This window comes from Tyto alba, unplaced genomic scaffold (assembly GCF_018691265.1).
Source record: "Tyto alba isolate M040663 unplaced genomic scaffold, T.alba_DEE_v4.0 Super-Scaffold_39, whole genome shotgun sequence".
Lineage (NCBI taxonomy): Eukaryota > Metazoa > Chordata > Aves > Strigiformes > Tytonidae > Tyto > Tyto alba.
Genome location: NW_024881314.1, coordinates 13,324,971 through 13,347,113, shown reverse-complemented (window position 1 = coordinate 13,347,113; position 22,143 = coordinate 13,324,971). Strand labels below are relative to the sequence as shown.

General features: G+C 43.8%; 1 protein-coding gene across 3 annotated transcripts in view; it reads left to right on the top strand.

Annotated features, from left to right (window-relative positions):
- MAP2K4 (mitogen-activated protein kinase kinase 4) overlaps positions 1-22,143 on the top strand; it is a 103,641-nt gene that overhangs the window by 40,927 nt on the left and 40,571 nt on the right. Inside the window, exons 3-4 of one of the 3 annotated variants that reach the window (XM_032992084.2) lie at positions 10,585-10,680; positions 16,547-16,721. In XM_032992084.2, coding sequence (XP_032847975.2) covers positions 10,585-10,680; positions 16,547-16,721 — 271 coding nt within the window. Of the gene's footprint in view, positions 1-384; positions 408-10,584; positions 10,681-16,546; positions 16,722-22,143 lie in introns of those variants that run through there. The other 2 variants (XM_042802576.1, XM_032992085.2) reach the window with 2 other exon arrangements.

Genomic DNA, 22,143 nt, shown 5'->3' with positions numbered 1-22,143 from the left:
TGTTCACTGAGTCGCTTCTTTTCCCCAGCCTTGATGGAGCAGAGTGGCCTCGGCACCCTCCTGAGATGAGTGCTGGCTCGACACTGCTGGGGATTTCCCTGTGGAGACCATCTTAGTCCAGATGGGTGGATCTGAAGATACAGAGAGGTCAATTTCTCATGTGAAATTTGGTTTTCTGTGATTTGGATCCACCGATCCGGAGGTGTCCCATTGCTCCTGCCTCCAGGAGGGCAGAGGGTCCTACCATCAAATGTGTGTTGCCTGCGCTGAGCTCTGTCTGAGCTGCAACAGGAGGCAGCCAGCAGTGACCTGCAGCTGCCTGAGACGCATATTGCCTATTAGCTGTATTTTGCTTGATTAACAGGTTTGGTCGGGGAACTAATCAGTCTGGATTGGTGAATGTTCAGGTAAGAGTGTGGCTTCTTCCTATGTAGACAGAAAGCAAAGGAGCAAATGGGGCTCCTCGTGCCCATATTTGTGTTCGGAGAGAGGAAACCTCTGCATAAACTGCATCACTGGAGCAAAGACAGTGCTGCCGAGCAGGCACGTTGTGCCAGAGGTGGCCTTGGAAATTTCAGGATATTTAGTGTAGTTGTGCTCCTCCTCAGTACTCTGGTGAAGTGGGTATGGACTAAATGTACCCTGTCAAGGTGTGAGTTCGGTTTTCTTTTTAGTGTTTGTTTCTTGGTCTGAGAGATCTCAGAAGTGTTGGAAAAGAAGTTGGGCAGTGTGGAGGAGCCCGTCCTGGGAATCACCGTAAGCCAGGGCTGGAGTTTAGCTCCAGTGAGAGGGGACTTGGTGTGATTTCCACAGAGGGGTTTCCCAGGTGATCTGTGCATGATTTCTGACTCCATTTATTCATGCTAATTCCTTGGGTTTAATGGCATGTTATCTGAAGGAATGATTTCAAAGGCCATGAAATCTCAATTGCACAACGTGGCATTATTAAGACTCTGGTTAGTGCTTCCCAGTTGCCTTACTCACTGGGCTCCTGCCTGGAGGCTGTTCCCAGAGATTTGCTGCTCTCATGGGTGGAGGCTTTTTGTTAATGCATAGGTTGTGCTCTGGAATACTGTTTCTAGGGGGAGAGAGCATTGAATAAACACTGCTGAATATAGAAAGCTGAGATATGGGTTCCTAAATCTTTCCTGCCCATCCTTGTCTTTTCTTTCCCATCTGTGGTGGCTTTCAGCCATGTCTTATGGTTTTCATCTCAGGCTGAGGCTGCATCCCTCTGGGATGTACGAGTGTGCTGCTGTGGGTGCGCAGGAGGTGGGTGCCGGGGCATGATCCAGAGCAACATATAGGAATGTGAGACCACATGCAGGAGCAGGAGGAGCTGGTGAGTGGTTGGGACCTCAGAGCTTTGCCATGCCATTGTGCGACGGTGTTGGAACTGAGAGCTGGTGAGGACTGCAGTGGCCAGCTGGCAGCGGGTGGCACGGCCCTGCTGCTCCTGTCCTGTTCCTGCCCAGCCCATGGCACCATGAGCCCCTGCCCAGGACACCACCCTTCTCAGTACATCCACTACCAGCTGTGTCTCAAAGGAGGTTGCCTTTGTCACAGATGACCAGGAAACCGATCAAGGAGGAGAGTAGCAGACCAGAGGCTACATACAACTGCTCAGACTGGAGTCAGTGGCAAAACCCCTTACATCTCCAGTGCTGCTAGGGTTTTGCCCTAAATATTTTCTGAATTAGAACATGTATTAAAGTCAGGGGACTTTGAAGTGACCTTTAAATAGGAGATTGACTCAGAGTGGCTTTGAATGAGATTAGAAACTGAAGGTACTTTTCTAGTTGCTAGAATTTGGGCTATGGCTCGCTGAAATCTCCCTGGTGATGCTAAGGGCTGAGACATCCCTTTTTGCAACTGAAAGGCACTGTGAATGGCTTTCCTGTGCAAATCCTGTTGGGGCAGGTGAGCAGAGCCCTGGGATGATATGTTGAACCGTGGGGAGCAAGGCAGAGGGTTGGAAGGAAGGTCTGTTCTGCTTCTGTGATGGCATGTGACTGATGGAGCTATGGAGGACATGCATCTTGTTTGGTTCAGCCATGACCATTACCGCCAAACCTGCTTTATCAGTGCAAAGAGAGATTTTGTTTAGGTATAGCATGCTACCTGTCCTGTCCAAAGGGTACCTAGCACAGTGATATACATAATTTTACATGTGCTCTATACAGGGTAAAGGCAGAATAGAAACTGAATTACAGAGAATAGTTGGGGAGTAAAATTCTTACTTGAAAGGATGCAGTCTAGAGAAGATGTGTCTTACTGACTGCTGATGCCCCAGTCAAGGGAGGTGTATGCTCCTGCTTGTGCCCTGTCAAAGTCAGCAAGGCTGTGTGTGATTGCCATGCTCTGTGGGCTGGGTAACAGTGGAGGCTGTGGATATCTGTCAGTTGAGACTATGGTTCTCATTAGTGCAGACGTATTTCTGAATTAGACCAGATTAACAAATGCTAACTTTGTTTTCCCTGCAGCAGACATTGCAGAGGCTGGAGGACACAAGCCATGATTAGGGTGAGCTCTTAAACTTCTGACCCATTGTTTTTCAATTGCTATTTCCAACCAACTGAAAAGCATCCCACCTTTTACCTCATCTGTTCTGTGTCCAAGTGGGATTTAGGTCACAAACAAGATTAGATTACTCAATTATCTGTGTGTAAGCTTTACAGAGCTACTTGCAGCTGGTGGTCTTTGCTGGAAGGAGGTTCAAATAACACTAGCACAGGAATGATGCGGTGAGATGTGACTGTATAGCTGTGCGTGGCAGGTTTGCCTGGCAGCTGTCCGTGATGTTCTGGCCATCGCTGGCATCCATTGAACCAAGTTGTTCAGTTGGCTGCAGATGAGTTTTTTGGTTTTCTGGAAAGTGTTATACTCTTCTGGTGCAGTGATGCCTTGATCCTGACTTCAGATTACAGAATTTAGATCCACCTGCTAAGAAATGAGCATTTACAGAGACTTTTGTTTGGCATCTGGTTCACAGCATGTTGCTGCTCATGTATCCTGTCTGCTGGCTGGGAAATCTCTTGACTGTCAGAGGTGCCACCTCTCTAGAACTTGAACACCAGAGCATTGCGGTCTCATCTGAAAAGGTGACAGAATGAAATGACCTCTTTTAATGCTCACAAACCTAGCTGCTGAATTGTCTGGTGGCCTGTTGGACTCCGTAGCCTCCTTGTAGCATATGGGTGTCTTCATGGATTTATTGTGACTTAAGCTTCCAGAGGTGCCCCCTGTAGACCACCTGCTCCTTGTGACACCTGGGAGAGTCGTACACTTTCCAGATAGATGCCCCAAGAGTGTGTTGGCAGATGTTTAATAGACCTTTGGGGTTGGATTGCTCAAAAGCAAATGGAGGTCCAGTTGCACGTCAGACTCTGCTGCTTCCTTTTTTGTTTTATAGTTCAGGGACTGTCATTATTTCTGGAAAGGATTTTGGATTTTTCTGGCTGTCCCAAAGTCTCTTTGAAGTGTCTACTTCTCTTTTCATCTCCTCTTACGCTTTTCCAAACCTTTCTGGCATGTGGTTTCTGTCTCTAGCTGCATATAGCCTACAGCTGGCTGAGTTCACTGGGAAATAACCTGTGAGAGTTACTACTCTTTGTCTAAAAGATATTAAAAAACAATGTGGAATATCTTAAATTGGCATGTTCATTATTACTTGTGTGAATTTTCCTGTAAATATTTCACTGTTCCCCATTTCTATCACAGTCATTTCACATCTTCGTTGTTACTGATTCCTGTTACCTTTCTGCCGCATGATACTTTCTCATCACAGGGTGTGATGCCTGGAAGGCTTAGAGATAGCTTTCAGCATAAAAGGTACCAGTTAAGAATTTGAATTTTTTTCTGTGACTGTTCTGCAACATTTCCTGGAAGTTGCAGTATCTGAATGTAATCACTGGAAAATTTGTTTGCATATTCAAGTAAGCACAAGTAAAATGCATACCTCCAAGGACTCAGCTAATAAATTCAAATGTGTGGAAAACAGGCTTTCACTTTTAATACAAGCATCACCATTGTTTAAGTGCTGGAGCGATGTTTCTTACACAGTTTCTTCAGGAGCTTTCTTGACAAATTGATGAGTTGTGTCTTTTATTTAACCTTCCTGTTTCTTCCAGAAGTTTACAAGTTCGTTTGGGCAGTGATCTCTGTGGCCTGGATGACAAAGAGGTGATATGGTTTGTAAAGCACCCAAGCTCAGTATCTCAGACTTCAAGTAGACCGTCTCTTCAGAGAAAGGTGCTACCAAAGTTAGTGTGAAATTTTGACGGAACATGCTGCATTAAGATCTTTCTTTTTTCTTACCTTCTAAGTTTTGGTATTTCTCTAGGGTGCTAATCCTGCTCTGCAGAGGAGCTTTCTGGTATCTGCTGCTTCCAAAATAAATAGCAACTTCCATGTCCCTTGGAGCATCAGTGCACTAGTAGGACTGTTATTTCTGCAAGGGCTTTGATATCTCAGCACTCTGCTTCTGAATTTAGACCTCCTATGTCTGAAACCAATATTTGGAGCTCATGTATCTCCATTAAGCTAATTCGCATTAATTTTTCACAGGTGCTGAGCACCTAGCTTACTGCCACACTGTTGGGACCTTGGCTCTTCAGAATTTTTGGAAACCTAGTCACCATTTGACCATTTAGACCTAATCACTATTTAGACCTTTGGGTGTCTAAATCAAATACAACCCAATGTTTTATACTAATCTGGCTCCCATGAATTCTGAGTGCTTCACGCCTGCGGAGTGATTTAGCTTTGCAAACCTAAATGCTTGCACAAAACGCTGTGTTCCTCGTTTTGCAGATGGGAAGCTGGGGCATGCTGTAATTTGGAAGAGGTGGAGATTAGGCCAGAGACTTGTGATGGGGTAGAGAGTTCAACAGGGATCTCCTGATAATCTGTGGTCCACAAATTAGCTTTGTGTTACCTGTCCCATTGCCGGTGCAGATAGGAACTATTGTCCTGGCTCTTTGGTGCACACAGGAATGGTCAGATCTGCTCATTTGGGAACAACATTTTGGCCTTGTAGTCACAACGGGCTTGGTGTGCTGTGCGGTGTGTAACAGGTCCTCTTCCTGGTGCAGGGGGGAGGCCTGTCCCTTGCATGGTGGGGAAGAGGCTGTAAGAAGATGGCAGTAGTGTCAGTCGCCTTCCAAAGCACCAAGACCTGGTCTGCCCTCTCCAGACAGGGACAGCAGCTGAGATGGTGGGAGTGGAGGAAGAGCTTGTGATGGCAATGAAGGTGGAGGCAGGGGAGGCTGGAGGCTTCTGAACCTGCCCAGAGATTGCCCAGGTCACCCCCCTGCCTCTGCGGGCCCCTGTGGGGGTGCAGCCATCCTTGGTCACTCACAGGTACCGGCAGTTGGCACACAGATGTCTGAGGCATGAATGTGCAACATTTCCTAATTCAAGGAGCAATATCGGACACTCGTGTTGCACATTGGGTGAGGGAAGGTGGGATGGGGTAGAGGCAGAGCTGCCATCCTGGTTGCCTGTGAAGGTGTTTTTAGTGATGCCGTCCACGGTTTTCTTCCTCCAGGGGCACCGAGATGGTGTCTGAAGAGAGTCTCTGAAGACCAGCAGTTTTGAGTTGACTACCATATTTTTTCTGATGAATTGCATGGTGCGTGAAGGGAGGTGAAGCATTCTGGTTCAATGGAAATTGGAAAATTACCAGGTAGAGCAATGAGGTGGAAATGTTAATTTTCAAACTGAACTCAACTTCATTTGACATCAGATCTGCACCAGTGTGGCTGCATGTTGGGACACAGAGAGGCTGTACAGAAGAGTAAAGCTGGGCAATGTCTCCCTTGGATAGAAGTATCCTACACACTTTCCTTCTAGTGCCTGGGTTTTAGTGAGGTGTGCTGCCTCCCCTTTAGTGACGTGGCTCCAGGGGTGACCTGTGGCTGGCCACATACTTCCCTGAGACACATAACTTAAGAGTCATCATTCTTGACTCCATCCATGCTCATGGCAAAAGCCAAGTGCCTGCAGCCTGCTCAGGACCAAGCTTCTGCTTTGGAGGTACCTGTACCTTTGGAGGTACCTATAATTCTTCAGAGCCTGGAGGAGAGTTGGGGTGACTGTGAATCTTGCTTAGTCAGAATGGTTTAAAAAGACCAGGTTTATAAACCCGATTATGAGGTCAATACTTCAGTAACAATTTGTGTGGCCTAATGAGGAAGATGGTTTGAGAAGCGTCTGTCATCCTGACTGTTGGAGAGTTGGAAATTTACCCCAGTCTCCTTGCTGTGTTTGAGATGGGGGATGGTGCTGCTTCTGCTTGAAAGCAGCTCAAGGTTTCAGACTGTGGAGGGTTCAGTGTGGTTTAAGAATTTCAGTTTTAGTCAGTTCTGTTGCTTGTGTCCCAATGGTTCAGCTGTGCTGGGTCTGGCAGGACCTCACTAGTGTTCAGTAGACCCTGGAGATTCCTGAATTACAGCCCTCTTCACACATCAGGAGGGACACATCTACTCCTGGCATAGCTGCGTAATTCACACAAAGATGTAACTACTGCAATGCCTATTTAAGAGAAGTGAAAGTAGGTCAAGTAGTTTCAGAGCTGATACCAGCTCTTCTGTTCCCTTCATACTGTCGTGGTAACAGAAGCACAATTTTCTCTCCTTTTTTCCTTTCCTTTATTTCTAGGTGTTGCATCTCCCCTAGCAAGGACAGCAGTGTACAGCGTTATAGGCAAACTGGTTGTAAATCTTAGTGCGTGGAGATTTTAAAAGGATTCAGGACACCAAAATACGCTAATCTTCTCTGGAGGCTTAGAGAGAAAATGAGAGACCACAGCTCCACTCATGTCAGACTTTTCAGTAACATTTTAATCTGTTGGTGTATTTTTCAGCGTATTTTAAGACCTATGTGTCTGTGCTTTACCATTTTATCTGTTAAATTCTGTAAGCCATTCTAAAATGTGTATTTCATACTTTATCAGAGGTGTTATGCGTTGCCATCTCTGAGCCTTCAAACGGTCTGATTATCTACATTCAGCAATAACTTTTTATGTTTAAGAAGTACAGGTGAGATCCAGAATTCCATTTGGGAAGTGGAAGTTGCCAAAACTTCTCACCTCTTCCCTCCAGCAATGAGCAGTCTTTGGGACCTGAGCTTTTTGATCAAAAATATCATGTGGCACCTGTGTTATCTGTGTCCCAGGAGTCTGTTGAGCTGTGCACATTGCTGCTGTCCTGACTAAGAGGGCAAATTGAGCATCCCCACGTCTGAACTCAGCAGTTGGTAAGGCATGCTCTGAAAACATATTAGACAGTACTGTTTTCATTTAAAATTTATCCGGGGAGCAGGATATGCTATTGCTCATCTTTATAGAACATCTGAGAGCATGGACTGCCCTCTTGACCTTTGTCCTTTAGCTTCTTTTCTTCTAAACCCATGAATCTGGCTTTCTGAGCTGGAGATCAATCCAAGGTCAACAGGGGCAATGGGTGTCCCATCCTGTATGTCTTAGGAACCAGTATCCTGGAACATAGACGAAGTCCTGAGGCTGAAGAGAGCCTGTATCCCTATGTTTCCTTTTCATTAGGCAAATACAGTAACTGCTAGCTTAATACGTAAAACCTGCTGGCGTTTTGAGAGGAAAATGGGATGAAGCAGATTTTTATATATAATGTCTCTGAATATATATGTATATATGTGCGCACACACAGGTTGTTTTTTTACCCATTTTTTGGATAAATATATTGTTCAATAATTATTTACAAGTAACAAAGTAGGACATTGCTTACACACTGGTCTGAGCTTGGTGCCTGTGTACAGGAGTGGTCTCTGCTGTATTGTACAGATGATGTGTCTGATTTCTGACTCTAAGTGGCTGTCAATGTTGGGCTCAATCTGAGATGGTCAGGCACAGACGTTTTCTTCTGGTGGTGTGACGTACAGAAATGTCAGAAAGGATTTTATATAGGGGCTTAACACTATTCATATATGTGATTTAAGTTGGAGCTGTACCCTACATTTCCAGATGTGGACCTTGCAAACCACATTCCTGAAGGAAACCCCAATAAACAGTTGTCATTGCTAGCTGTAGGAACAAACTTTGCTCACTGCTGTTCTGCGTACCCTGAATCACACTGTGTTTCATCAGAGCAAGAGTGCATCCTTCATCCCTTCAGACATTAATCACCATCTCGTAGTAAAATATCTTACATTTTACCCTGGCTATGGAGAACTGAGCCAACTCTTCTGCTTTGTGAGGTCAAACTGAAGGAATCAGTCATCCCTTTTGTATTCTGTACATATCAAGAAATGGAGAATGAAGAGAGGAGAGTCTGCAGATTCAGAGACTGCATTGACCCCACAGGTTGTGATCAACAACTTCTGTTTTCATCCTTTGCATAAATGGGTGACTTTCAGTGTGTACCATGGAGGACATCTGGACTGAATGAACAGAATGCACCCAGGAGAAAATACCTGCTGTACGTAGAGCTTCTGGAAAGGACATTGTGGTGCACTGGATGGATGTGATCAAGGTGTGGGCTGGCCTGCATGGCTGAATTGATTTTGCCATTCTGCTTGTTTAAGGAACTGACTTCTGAAAAGGACTTAGATTAACTGTGTTTGTCATATATTATGCCGGTGAAAACTACAGATACGATGTTTGAGATTCAGGTGGATGTTCTTGCCTCCCATTGTGAAGGTCCCTCCATTTTGGGAAACCTCAGAAAACAGAGAGCAAATGGCCAAACCAGTCTACAGTGGATTTTGGCGACTCTAAACAGTCTTTTCCTTGAGCCTTTTTTAATTCCCTCCTTGAAAAATACGCTTGGGAGTAAATCTGGATGAGCAATTGTTCCTTCATGTCTGACATAACTGATGCCTTTGCAGAGACAAACATGGGGTAGTTGAAAGCAATTGTTTCAGATACCTCTTGCTACAGCAGTGTGAAGGTGGTTGTCCTCTGTGAGGAGTGTGGGGGCTTCTCTATAATCCAGTGGGGTTTGTTTTGTCTTTCTGATGTGCTAGGTGGGTATTTCATACCAGTGAAAGATGGGAAAGGTGATTCTCTGGAACCATTAGCCTAATTCCTTACAGCATCCTTAATTTTCTGTAAGCATCTTTACAGAGCTTACAGAAAATCACCTCTTGGCTCCTCAGAGTCAGTCGAGAAAACTGTGCAGCCATTGCAGAGAAGACCAATATTTAAAATGTGATACTACTAGACTGGAGCATAGGGACCTTTAACAGGTAGTTGCTTTCACTGGCCCATAGGAATCTTGTGTCTTGGAGAAGGGGCACTTTAAAAATGCAAGTTACATTTGGCCTATTTAGGCTTGTTATGAGCACTCTTTTGGTCGCCATACTTATGACAGCTGTATCTCTTTGAAAAACCAATCTCTGTCTTGGAGTTAAGTGATTTCTTTGTCTCCCATCTGTCCTTGTCTGCCACAGAAAGAAAAGTACTGCCAGGTACATTCTTGGCACTGAATTGCAGGTTATTTCAGGCTGTGATGCAGCCCAAAGCTTGTGGGTTTTAATCCCAAATAGAAAATAAATCCCAAAGGAAAACCCGGAGAGCTTTTAGCTTTCCTGGACTAGGGTTGGAATTTTATGACATACAGAAATTTAAATTAGAAAAATTGCTTATTAGAGCTGTTGAAACAAAAACATTTCATGGAGTTGAAATAACAGTGCTTATTATCTACCTTTCTCAAGTGTTCCCAGGAAGGAGCTGAGCAAAACCATAAGTTTGCATTGCTGACTGTTTGTAGATAGCTGCATTGGTCATTTATACAAGTACTTGAGTGCTTGTTTTCCACGTGCCCTCCACAAGCAGGAGCCCATCTTGCCTGAGCTACTTGAACTGGTTTGAGATAACAGGTACTTGTATTGGGAAAGGAGATTTCTAAAACTGAATAGCTTGAGGGACTTGGAGACCCAGAACTTGTTTTTTGTTCTTAGAGAAGTCTTGTGATAGAGTGGTATTAATCTTTGTTTATCTGTCAGTTGTGTGGCTGTGGAGGTAATAAAAAATGATGTACTTGTTCAGTCATGCAAACTTACTCATTTAGAGAGGGGATAAGATGAATGACAAGCCCACCTGGGAGAGACCACCAGTCCTAGATTGGTGGATTCAGGATGGAAGCTAGATTTAAAAACCAAACCAAAACAAAACAACAACAAAAAGACTTTTTTAGTAAGTTCTGTTTGATAGACCACAAGAAAAACAGCAGTGACAGTCAATGTGCCTTGAGGAATCAGCATGTCACTAATGTTTAGGTATTTGGTTAGTAAGTTGAATGCAATTATTCATGTTTCTAATCCTAGTAATAATACAGTTGGAAATAATAATTGCCATTGCTGTAATAAAACAAATTTCTTATGATTTAATACATTAAAATGAAGTTCAAATCATCAGAAGCTGCATTGCTCCCAATGAGGGGAGGTTGCTTAATTGAAATTTGGAAGAAAATACATAGCTTACTAATGTCTTATGCTAAGCACTCCATGGGTAGTTTGACTAGCTGAGTATTGTGTTTATATGTTATTGTGTCATGTGATAACAGCACCATGTTTTCCTGTCATTTTCACAACTTTTCCTGGCTGAAGTGATACACAAGCAACCCTTGGTAGTTATCACATTGTCCCGTTCAGTTTCAAAAGGAGAGAAGCGGACCTCATCCAGAAACTTTCCAGCAGGCTACAGTAAGCTTAACTGTCTGTTAGCCATTGTCAAATATTTTCCATACCTACAAAAATGGCATCTATTAAAGTAATGAAATTTGTCTCAGAAATAGTGTCATTCCATTGAGTGATTTTTGTGTAATGATAATGATATTTCATCTTAGTATCATTTTGCAAACTATTTAAAGTATGTATTCAGGTTCTTTTGTTGATTCTTATGGATGTGCTTGTGTCTCTGTTGCCTGTTCTTGGGTGGCTGACCATGGCTTGGGTGATGTTTCAGAAAAAGAATCAGTGTTCTTAGAAGGGTTATTTAAATTAATTATCTCAGGTTTTTCTGCTATTATTCTGAAATGCTTGAATCCAATGTAAGCCATAGTGGGTTCAGCCAATATGCTGCAGTCTGGCTCATGTCCAAATTGAAATGAGTTTGAGATTAATGTGCTCAGTTAAATTAGGTACAGTCTTCACCATGGTGAATGGAGAGGTTTCCTCAATGTTAAGGGCAGGGTTAATCAAAATCTGTTTTAATTTAGTAGTTTACGAGGAGAGCTTAATACAAAATATCGATACCATAAAAGCTTCAGCCAAACCCCTTTGAAGTCAGGGAGACTCTGCAGCCTTGAGAGTGTGCTGGTCTGAGTCTTGATGGTTGTGGAAGTGGCTGTTCAATCTTTCCACACTTTGTTAATATCTTTATTTTACAGTTTTCGGGGGAGCATAGAAAGCCAGAGCAATGTTAGGGAGAACTTACTGCCACTTGGTCATGATGAAAGGGAGCAAGTATGCTTTTGCTTTTAGTCTGAGTAGGTAAGAGATGCAAAACTAAGTAGTTTTCTTTCTTTGACATGTTTTTTGTATCTCTTCTTCACATCTAGGAATCTGTTATTAAATATAACTAAGCCTCAGTACAGCTTACATAGCTCAGAGGAAAACCCGTTTAGTTCTGCCCCTCTTGCAAGAATGCCGCTGCCCATCAGTTTATTGGAAGCAGAAATTTCTTCTCCCAAGAATCAAAGATTTGTGAGAACACCACCAACATTTTCAGCCCTCTGAAAAAAAAAAAAGGAACATTTATTTTGGAGACTTTCTCCAGTGAAATTTAAACTATGATTGCTGTTTTATTAGTGTCAGCCTGCAGGGTCTGAAAACTGTTTTCTAGGTAACACAGACATTGAGATAGAAGCATTGCAAACTCTCTAGGCTATTTGAAAGACTTGGTAGGAAAATGTTAGCCAAAGTGATAACCTGTGTTTTTACAATGAAGCTATGAACAGTGCAGAGTGTTATTAAAACATGCAGTTTGCATGGAAGCTTTTTTGTTAGGATTTATGTTTTAGCATTCCTTTGGCTGATTGACCACAAATCAATTTCTAAAATCCCATTGTGTTAATCAGCTTTTTTTTTACCGAACTTGTAGAGAAGTAGTATATGTTCTCATTAACTGTAGTGCAAATAGGAGCTTTAAAGGGAGACTTCCTGGAAGAATCCAGCACTGGGCAGGCTTGGGAAGCACAGCTGGTTTGCTTCGATCTTTTTGACTCTGCAGACTTAATTTTATTCGTGTTAACTGTAATGTTGAATGCCTGAGCTTTTGGGCTTCTGCATGTCCTGCAGAACTCTTAATGAAGTAGAATGAAGAGGAGGTAGGTAGCTATGTACAGCATCTTCCTGGCCTTATTTATGTCTGAAAACTTTCAATTTTGCTTAAAAAAAATTCACCAACTTTTCTCTGCTTCTCCCCACGGTCCTTTTTCATGCCAAGAAATGCTTCTTTTAAAAAGGTTTGGCATCCCTGCAGTTCAGTGCTAACAGCAGGGCTTGGGGAACTAACACAGCCTGTCCAAGAGCTTCCCAGTGCCTCTGGGGTTCTCCCCAGGAGGTTTTGTGGGTCTCTAGCCATGGCAGACCTTCCTGTGCAGCTCTCGCTCACCAAGCTTGCCGTGAGCAACCTCCCGTCCCAAACGCGTGTGACCCTGTCCGTGGCCCAGCTGTGGTGCCTGGTGCTAGCCATCCGCCTGCCTCCTGCCAAGCTGGACCCACAAACGTTTTCATTTCTGACAAAGACCGACTGTTTGGAGAAGTTACTGTCTTGCTTGGCGTTCCTAATGCCTGGAATAACTGCTGTGACAAGCATAGTAGCCATCTGCAGCAAGACCCCAATTTTGATACATTGATGCCTTTCAAGTGCAGTAATTGCAACGACTTTTTTTGGGTTTTTTTTCCAACTTGCTATTAAAACTTTTCGAAAGCAAGATAGGGAGTTGGAAGCTTCAGTCCTGTACAAGTTGTCAGGATCTGTAGTCCCTAAGGTGCATTTGAAAATACTGCTTTTAATTGTTTGAGAAATACCTAGCCCTCTTTAGCTATTTCTCTGTTTTTTTCAAGTCATACATTAAGCCCCACAAATGCATTTTACACACCTGATCATTTGGAGCATATATGCTTAATTTTGCCCAACATTCCCAGCCTTAGAGAGATTTCGATTGTACAGCATAAAACCAAATGATAGGAGCATTTGTCTGATGACATCTGTGCAAATTCTAATGAGCACTAAACACAGGGGCTGAAATTGTGTTGGTTACAGAAGGAGGGACTGGGCATTAATTACTCTTCACCTTCACTAAACACTGTTCTATGTAGTTATGCTTCTATTTTCTGAATGGTATTTCAGAAAATACATTTCTGTGGTAGTATCTAGTGCACTAGGATGTAGTGCAGGGTTTAGGCAGGCTTTTTTGCATTTTGGGGGCATGTCCGCCCTGTGGATTTATGTCTTCATTTATCTGCAGCAGTACAAATTTAGTAATAGTTGTACTGCATTGATGATTTATTTGTTCTTATTACCTCACTAAGTTTTACATCAGAAAATTCCCATTTTATATCAATGCCAAGAGTCTGTGTTCTAGATTTCAATTTTTGAGCTGCTTTCTTGGCATGGAAATCCCTTGGGAGTTTGATTTAGACTGAAGAATTCCTGTTATAAAGTGTAGGTTTTGATGCTAAAAGTAATCATTGCATTCCAGTTACTGACTCTTAAGATATGCCATGCTGCTTAAAGTAAAACTGCATTGTTTAAATGTTGCACATTAGCTAAATGAGCAAAATCTATATTAAAGTGCCTGTCACTCTGTCAAACTTGTCATTTGACTGTTTTCCTGGGTATTAGAAAAAAGATAAGCAGGAGCTGTGGTTGCAATACAAGGCAGATGTCATCATAAATACATAATGGAAATTAAGCCAAGCTTCAACATGTCAGGTTTTGTGGGTGGATGGTGACAGTACATCTCAATCCAAACGCATGGATCTCTGCTGCTCCACACCAGAATACAGCTGCAGAGGGCACTCGGTGCCGACCTGCGGAGGGGGTATTTCCTAGCTCACATCTTCCCAGCTGCTCGAACCACCCATCCTGCAGCTGTGGGAACAGATCTGTGCCAGATCTGCTTTCACGCTACAGCTGGGGAGAAACAGGCTTCTTGTGTAACAAGGAAATAATGATTTCAAATTTGCTTTCTCTTCTCATCTAGGGTAAGAAAAGCAAAGTTTCCTGGGCAGAAAAACAGACAGGGAAGAGTGGAGATGAGTTTAATTGCTTTATTTGAATAAAACATGTCAACATTTAAAGCTTTTAACTCTGAGAACTTCAATATGAAATGTTTTGAAACAAGAGATGGAAAGGGTTTGCTCAGAAATTCAGATCTCACATTTCACCCTCCTGGTAGCACCTCTTTATCTTTTTTCCTTGCCTTTTTGAACAAGATTTAGCTCTCGATGGTTGTGCTTCTTCCTGCCCAGCATCTGGCAGGAGGTGGGCAGGAAATGCCCATTTGCTGGTGCCTCCTCAGCATGATGCATCTCACCTACCTTCTTCCATCAAAACAAGAACTAGTTTTGTGGTACTGACAAAATAGGCTGGTTGAGCAGTTAGTAACTGATTGATGCAGCTTCCAATGGAAGCTGCCTGCAAGACAGCTAGCAAGTCTGGAGGTCATGTTTCATTTTTTTTTGTTGTTGTTTTTTTTTTTTTTTTTTGTCATTTTACTGCCTTATTTTCATTCCTTTCTTTTTAGTAAGCACATTCCATGAAGAACCCCACTCAGTGCAGTGTTCAGCTATGCACAGAAAGTCAAAGATACGTAAATAGTGCTAATGAAGGGATGCCACTTCTGCTCTATGGGCTGCTGTGTCGATCACGTCTGTGCTGTATTGTAGCACTATCAGTAGGTTTCCTGAAGGGCCGTGGAGGGATGCTTCAGGGAGAGGCAGATTGAAAGTCTCAAGCAAGGCAGGTTCTAAAGAGCAGGAAAGATCAGGGCAGGCACAGCACAGGAGTGGTGAGAGGAGCTGTTCAAGGCGTTCATCAAACGGGTCAAGGGTTCAGGACATGCAGCTGCTCAAAGCCTGGGAAGTGCTAAACCAAAGCGTTGCAGAGAAGCTGAAGTGCAGCAGATTAAGCCATTTGAACCAGAGCTGCTCCAGTCAGTTGACCTTTGGACCTGACCTCATTGCCCCTGCAAAACCCAAGTTCCAAATAAAACCCAGTGGAGGTCGTGGTTGGGTCCACCACTGCATCCAGCTGGGTAGAGTTTACAGCTGCTGGCTGACAAACAGTCGTATTTGTCAGTGTGGAATCAGCCATAAGATGTTTATTCCTCTGGCTAATAAACTCGATAAGCTTTATGCATTTGGTCGAATATTTCATGTATGATCTACTTTGTTGGTCTGGGCCCTGGATGAGCGAGCGGTGGCTTGACCAAATGCCCAAGAGAAGTGATCAAAGTCTGAGGGATGAGTTTGACAGAATCTCCCTTGTACACCAGGTGGTCAGAAGTGCCCATGTGCTTTAATATCTGTGAGATTGGTGTGCCCTGTAGAGGGAACTGTCTTTAATGCTGTTAATGCTACTTGAAAGTGGGAAACTCAGGCTTTTGGCTTACTTTATGACCCAATAAGTGTGAATTAGCTAATTAATTAATGAAAAACTAAAAATTTGCATGGCATTTGAAGATGAAAAGTGTTGTAAATACTTGTGCATTTGCTACTAATTCAGTGATAGCATTGCAGCATTTGAAGGAGTAATTGGGGGCACCTTAAAACAACCATTGAACTCTTCTGTCCTACAGATTTTGGGCATTGGTCTGCTCCTTACCTCGAGAAATCCTGGTGGCTTCAGTAGCAATGTTTGCCTGAGAACATTAGGTGTTTGGTAAAGACAGACTTGAACAGGCAGTTCTTGTTTTCATATGTCACAAACAACTTGTCTTGATTTTTATAAATATTAATTATCGGCTCTTTATTTGTTTTTGAAGAAATTAAATAATTATCCAAAATGTTGTTTGGTTTTTTTTTTTTTTGTTTGGTTTTGAAATTAATTGCAGTTTTCCATTAAGAGCAAACTCTTTCTGAAGTCACTTAATTCACACTGAAGAGCTTGCCGGTGTTACATAGACATCCAACCAAAAGGGAAACAGTTGCTGGGAGTGTGGTGGTGTAGAGCAGTGGAAGCTTTGGGGAGATGGGGCTGGGAGTGCTCTTCAGGCTCTTGGTTCTGCATGTTACCAGATCCTGCTTGAAGCCTGATGTATTTTGAAGAACTGTGTAAATGAGTGATTAGAATGACTCTACTATATGAGACACATTAAATTTTATGCCTCAGCTGGAGAACCTTATCCTTAATTGAAGCTGTGGGCAAATGTATGTCATTTTTGATTTAACATTCTCCCTCACCCCTGCACCCCCTTCCCCAACCAAAATCCTTTGTGGAGTCAGATTGTTGCTGTAGCCTTTGTGAACCCCTCTCTTCTAATGTTTAATCAAGTACTGAAAAGAGAAATTTACAGACTATTTAAAATGTGGAAAAATTGCTTCCCAATATTTTTGACAGAGAGAGACTGAGAACACACAGCATTGAATCATCAGGAAAATTGAAGATTTCCCCTGAACAGCATTGGGATTTTACAGCAGAGGACTTGAAAGACCTTGGAGAAATTGGACGAGGCGCTTATGGTTCTGTCAACAAAATGGTCCACAAACCAAGTGGGCAAATTATGGCAGTTAAAGTAGGTGATGCCCATACTTACATTTGTACTTCAGTCCATTAGGGATGAAATGTGATGGAGAATTAATGTTCTTCCATCTAGCACCCATCTACTGCTCTTTCCTATTTATTTCCAGTGTAAAGGCTGCTATTTGGTGAAAATACATTGTATAATGGGCATATTGTCAAGTGATTTGTAAAGCTCTTATAATTGCTGGTGCCCTTTTGAAAATGCCTATCAGAAACCTATATTTCAAGGGGATCACATGTCTCTGGAGACTGATAATGGGGCATGGGCCTTTCACCTCTGGGTCACTGGTTCAGATACAGCCTAGGTTGGTGGTAAGCACAAGTTGACACCTAATAGCTGCTTGGTGTCTTTTGTGAAATAAGGTAGTGACTTAAAATTTGCTTTTTGTGTAAGCATGTGCCATGGTGTAGCCTCACCAGGAGGAGCTCAAATGGAGTGTACATCTTCCAGGGAGTGTTTTGCTCCTGCTGATGTATGATGGAGTCTTTGCTTTGTGCTTACCATGCTGGACCTGCTCTGGAAATTGAAAGGGTTGCAGTTTTCTGCACTGTCCATTTTTGACCTTATGCTACCCAAAGAGTAATCTTTGTCTTGCCACAGCAGTGCTGCTCACTGGGCATCTTTGAGGAGCTGCTTTTCCACTGAGCTGGATGAGGTGGGCAACAGCCATTCTCTGTCTCTCTTGTCCTTTTCTTTGCTTGCTGCTGGCTGGTAGCTAATGACATCAATCTTTTAACTCTGTTGATGATATCAACTGTCAGTGCTCCCATGGCTCCCACGAAAGAGTAGAAGTGAGCTATGTAGGAGTCTGTGTTGCTCTCTTTTCCATCTGTCTCAGTCTTCTTTGGAATACTCCCTGATCTGATCTGGAAATGCTCACTCCTGCTGGTCTTGCATGCCAGGTAGACGTGTCTCAGCCCCAGCTCTGGGTGTAACTCATACTTGTCTCTAGTGTGTCAGATGGAATAACCACCTTCCTTTGATTTTCTCTGGTAAATACTGACTTCCTCACAGTGTTGGGATCACTGGCCAGGTCTCTGAGTGTTTTGGATCACCATGCAGTGCTGTTTCAACCTGGTTTTGTATCCCTAAAAGTTTCCAGTGGAGGTAGAGGATGCCTGTAGCTAAAGGCTTGTTTCTCTTAGTTGCCTTTGGTGGAACTTGTAGATGGAGTTTGCAGATGATGGGTTGAAAACTGCTGATGTAGTGAAATGATGCCTGGACACCCCCAGCTTCTCAAACCCAAGATGTGTGATCTGGGTAACTATAGTTTTGCTACTATAATCACGATAGCCATGGGTAAGAAAAAGGCATACCTATAGCTGAGTGGCTTTGTTATCTGAAGCTCTGCAGTGGGTACAGCTGTGCTGAGAAGAGTGCTTTGTTGGATTAGCTAACGTCATCGAGGAGGAGACGTGTCTGCTGGCACAGAGATTCTGTTGTCCCAGACTGTGTATGCACAAGGGGTGTTCAGCATCGGGGGTCTGTAACACGGGTACAGCTCCCATGTGGGAGTCAGAAGGCACCAATGCCATGTTCTTGAAGCACGCAGTTGGAGATGACATTGCACAGCATGTTGAGCTGGTTTTCCTAAGGGAAGAGAGATGTTCTGAGACACAGGGGGGTACTGGGCTTGGGGGCTTGCTTTTAAACAAAATCTGATAGGTTTACAATGTCTAAAGTTTGAAATGTCAAAGCTGTGGGCTGGGATGGTGCTACCTTCTTTTCTCTGAACCCACTCCCCTTGGTCAGGCATGGCTAGGCCTGCAAGAGGAGGAAGGTTTGGAGGGTCTGGTCAACTGTATAATTTCTAAAATGTTAGTGGCAAGGGGCTGTTCTGTTTGTCCCGGTGGGGATAAAGCACAAAATTGAGCAAAGGAAGACCTGTGGGTGCAACAGTAAGCGAGGTCTCCGAGGCAGCAGCAGCTATTCCACAGCTTGAATGGTGCAGTTATTTGAGATTAGATTTCAGGCTGAGCTTGGCTTAGTGACTTGGACTCAGCCTTTTCTTTCTCAGATTGCCGTTGCTTTTGGGGCAGCTGCAGTTGTGCATTAACCTCCCTGCTCCTGCTCTATCTAAATCTGCCTTGTGGGGCATCCGTATTTTGGGCTGTCCACCTTGTACTTGCTCTGTCTCCCTCAAGCCTGTGGTGGTCTGACAGCTTGCAGAGCTGTTGCTATCTGAAGCCCCAGCTCCCCACCTGTGTCCAGGGAAACCAGCTGCTCTCCATGGTCTCTTCTTGCTCTACAGGCAAACTCTATTTCTTCTCATTCAGTATAATGCCCTTCTGTAAGAGAAGGTTGCAAAGGTTTAGAAAGGGGGATGGTGGTTTGAGAAGAAAACATGTCAATCTAGTGATCTGAGGTCTTTGCTATGATCTCAATGACATCTGCTTGCAGCTGTGGTGTGGCACCATGCTGTGTAGGGCATCAGGAACCCTGCTCTGCAGCTAGCTGGATTGCAAAGCTAGTGTTTCTGGTTATTTGGTGGTGCTACTTCCCCTCTCCTGTGCTTCCCCAAGAGCAACATCAGTGCAGCAGGCAAATCATCCTTGGAAGGGCATTCAGCAGTAGGAAATAGCTTTATGGAGGCCGCGAGCCAAAAGTTGTTGGCTGTTCTGTGCTGATGAGTGAAACACAGAGATGGCTTCAGAAGCTGCTAATTAGATGCAGAGAAAATTGGTACGGGAGTCTCACCCAGCTGCTCTTCCATCCTTCTCCACTGCTACCCAAATTTCTACTACCATTGCTGCAGATTTCCAGCACAGTCAGGTACCCCACTTCTGGAAGGGCCAAGTCCTGTTTGTTCCTCTGGCATTTTCTAGCCTGTCATGCCTTTGCACAAGGAAGAGTCTTTGGTTCCTTGAAGCGTGGTTTAGCTTAGCCTTCCGCGTTCTCCATGCTTGGTGCATGTGGCACCAGTGCTGCAAAGCACACTGGCTCCTGCTGCCCCCCGGGGCTCCCCCAGCACAGCCTTTTTTTTTCTACACTTTCCGTCTATATTTCTTACCACTGCAGGAAAATAATTCAAGTGCTGAAATATCACCGAAATAACTTGAGATCTGCAAGTGGAGGCACCATTTTCTTTCATTTTTACTTTTTATGCATTTTGGCCTCATCAGCCAACATATGGATCCTGGCAGATGTAATCCTGGCACCTTTAATGAGGGTGTCTAGCTGCCTGCACAGGCAGGGCTGCTGGGCTCTGGATGAGTCAGAAAGCTTTCACCTGTGTTTGAGCCTCAGCAGCAAAGGAGGAAAATGAGCCTTGTGGTGTTGTGTTGCTGGTGTGAAACCACTGAAGCTTCAGCTGGTGGAGCATTGCGGGGGAGAGGCTCAATGATCTCTTGTCCTCAATCCTGCTCCTTCATCTTCTTCAGCCTTTGTCATTCTGCACCTCTATGAATACCTATTTAAATAACAAAAAGACTTTATGTGCCTCTTCAGGAACAGACTGGAGCAGAGGCTGCTGGCTGTAGCAGGTTGGTTTCAGAGGCAGACAATTGCAGTCTTTGGTGAGATGCTTTTGCATCCCTTACTGTTTCTGCAATAGAGAACATCTTCCTAGAGCCATCAGGAAGAGAGCGAGAGGATAAAGGAAAGAGAAATCCAGCTCAGAGGATTTGCATTCAAACCTTGCTTATTTTTGCCCCTGGAAAATGTTTTATTAAGTTTTCCAGATCTTACTAAAAGACACTCCTCTTTTTCATTAGATCCCCTCCTCTCTCAGAGCCTCCTAGAGATGCAAAGTCCCTGTTTGCTCTCAGTCAGCTAGTGGGAAAAAAAAAAAACCAACAAACCTATTCATTTTCTTGAGGATTTATTGGCATATGAGGTCAAGCCTCTTCCAGGTGGAAAAGAGAACAGCCCAATTCTTGTCCAGTGCCAGCTCTGTCTCTGCAGATTCACAATTGCAAGGTCACTTTGTATGTTAACTCCTCATTTCCTTGGCAGGTTTCTCTTCTGGGCTCCTTGTTTTCCTTGAAGAGGTCCCTGCCCTGGCCAGCATTTGCCTGCAGCACCAGCTCTCTGTGATACTGCCTGGTCTGGCTTCCAATTCTACTCAGTGTCCTTTGACTTTGCTTCTGTTTTCTTGTTCTCTCTTTAGTCTGTTTTTGCCCAGTCTGTGGCAGTTCATAATTGACTTGTAAATAATCTCTCAGGCTTCTTCACTCTATGGAGAGCCCTGGGCCCTTCTCAGGATCTGCTCCAATGTCATCACTCCTGGTTTTGTCCCAGAGGCTTCACAGTATGTGCAGTTCTCCAGCTCCATTTGTATTTCCCCTCCAGCATCACCATGTGGTGTTGTCCCAGCTGCTCCAGGGTGTTGTGCATCTTATTTCATGAGGGTACCACAGATTCGAGGAACAGGACTGTCTTTGGCACATCAGAGGAACTGTAGAAAGGCCCCAATTTATTTGAGTGAAATGGTTCTCTTGGGAAACTCACTCAGCAGCTGGGGGGTTTGTTTCTGTCCTGAGGTTTCTCTCTGGCACTGATGATAGTTCACACCAAAAAAAGTGCTTTAAAAGATCTGTCATACTTGTTTTTTCCAGGCTAGTATAAAAAATACTTAAATTAAAAAAGCCAAAACTGGAAAGAAAGCTGGGAAGTGTTCTTCCTGTAGGAGCAGGATGTTCTGCTTTTTACTTAAATACTGTATGTAATACCTGGTGTGGGTTTTATTAGCCTTAAAAAGGCTTCTTGAAGGCTGGGAAAGTTTCTTGTTTGAAGAGTTCACAAGATAAGTGAATATTTAAAATAGCCAACCTTTAATCTGTTAGGTGGTTCCTCTGTGGGTCAGGAGCCCAAGCGTGGTAGTGCTGTCCTGAGTCTGCTGGCAGGAGACCTCCACCTCCTGCTCCCCTCCCCGTCAGCCCCCCCAGCCCTGAGGTCCAGGCAGGCCCTTTCTGCAGTGCAGCAGGGAGCACCTCCAAAATTTGAGGTTCACTATTGGCAGCTTCTGCCAACTTCTTTTCAGCTAGTTCCACTGGCTGAAAAAATACATCATCAAGAGTCAAGTAGAATGGTTTGTGCTTTAGTTGACCTTCAAGCTTCATGGAGCCATGACAAGGAACCATCTTGCACCTCTTTTTAATTGAATTAATTTTCTATCAGAAATAGTTACAGCTATGAGACTAAGTCAGCTGGGGAGAGGGCACTTTTGTCCACAGTCCTTGTGTTCAGTTTTCTCCCACCCCAAAAGTTGTAGTGATTTTCAGCCATATGCCAGATTTTTCTGTATCTTCCAATGTCTATTGTATAAATTAGCCTAGCTGATTTAAGTCCTGCTCTGCAGTATTGCCTAGTCTAGTCTCCAGTTCCAGATGATGTCCTCAGATGTTGTCACTGGTTTCTTGTTTTTTCTTTAGTCTAGCAGTTTTTGACCAGACTACAGGTGGTCTTCCACATC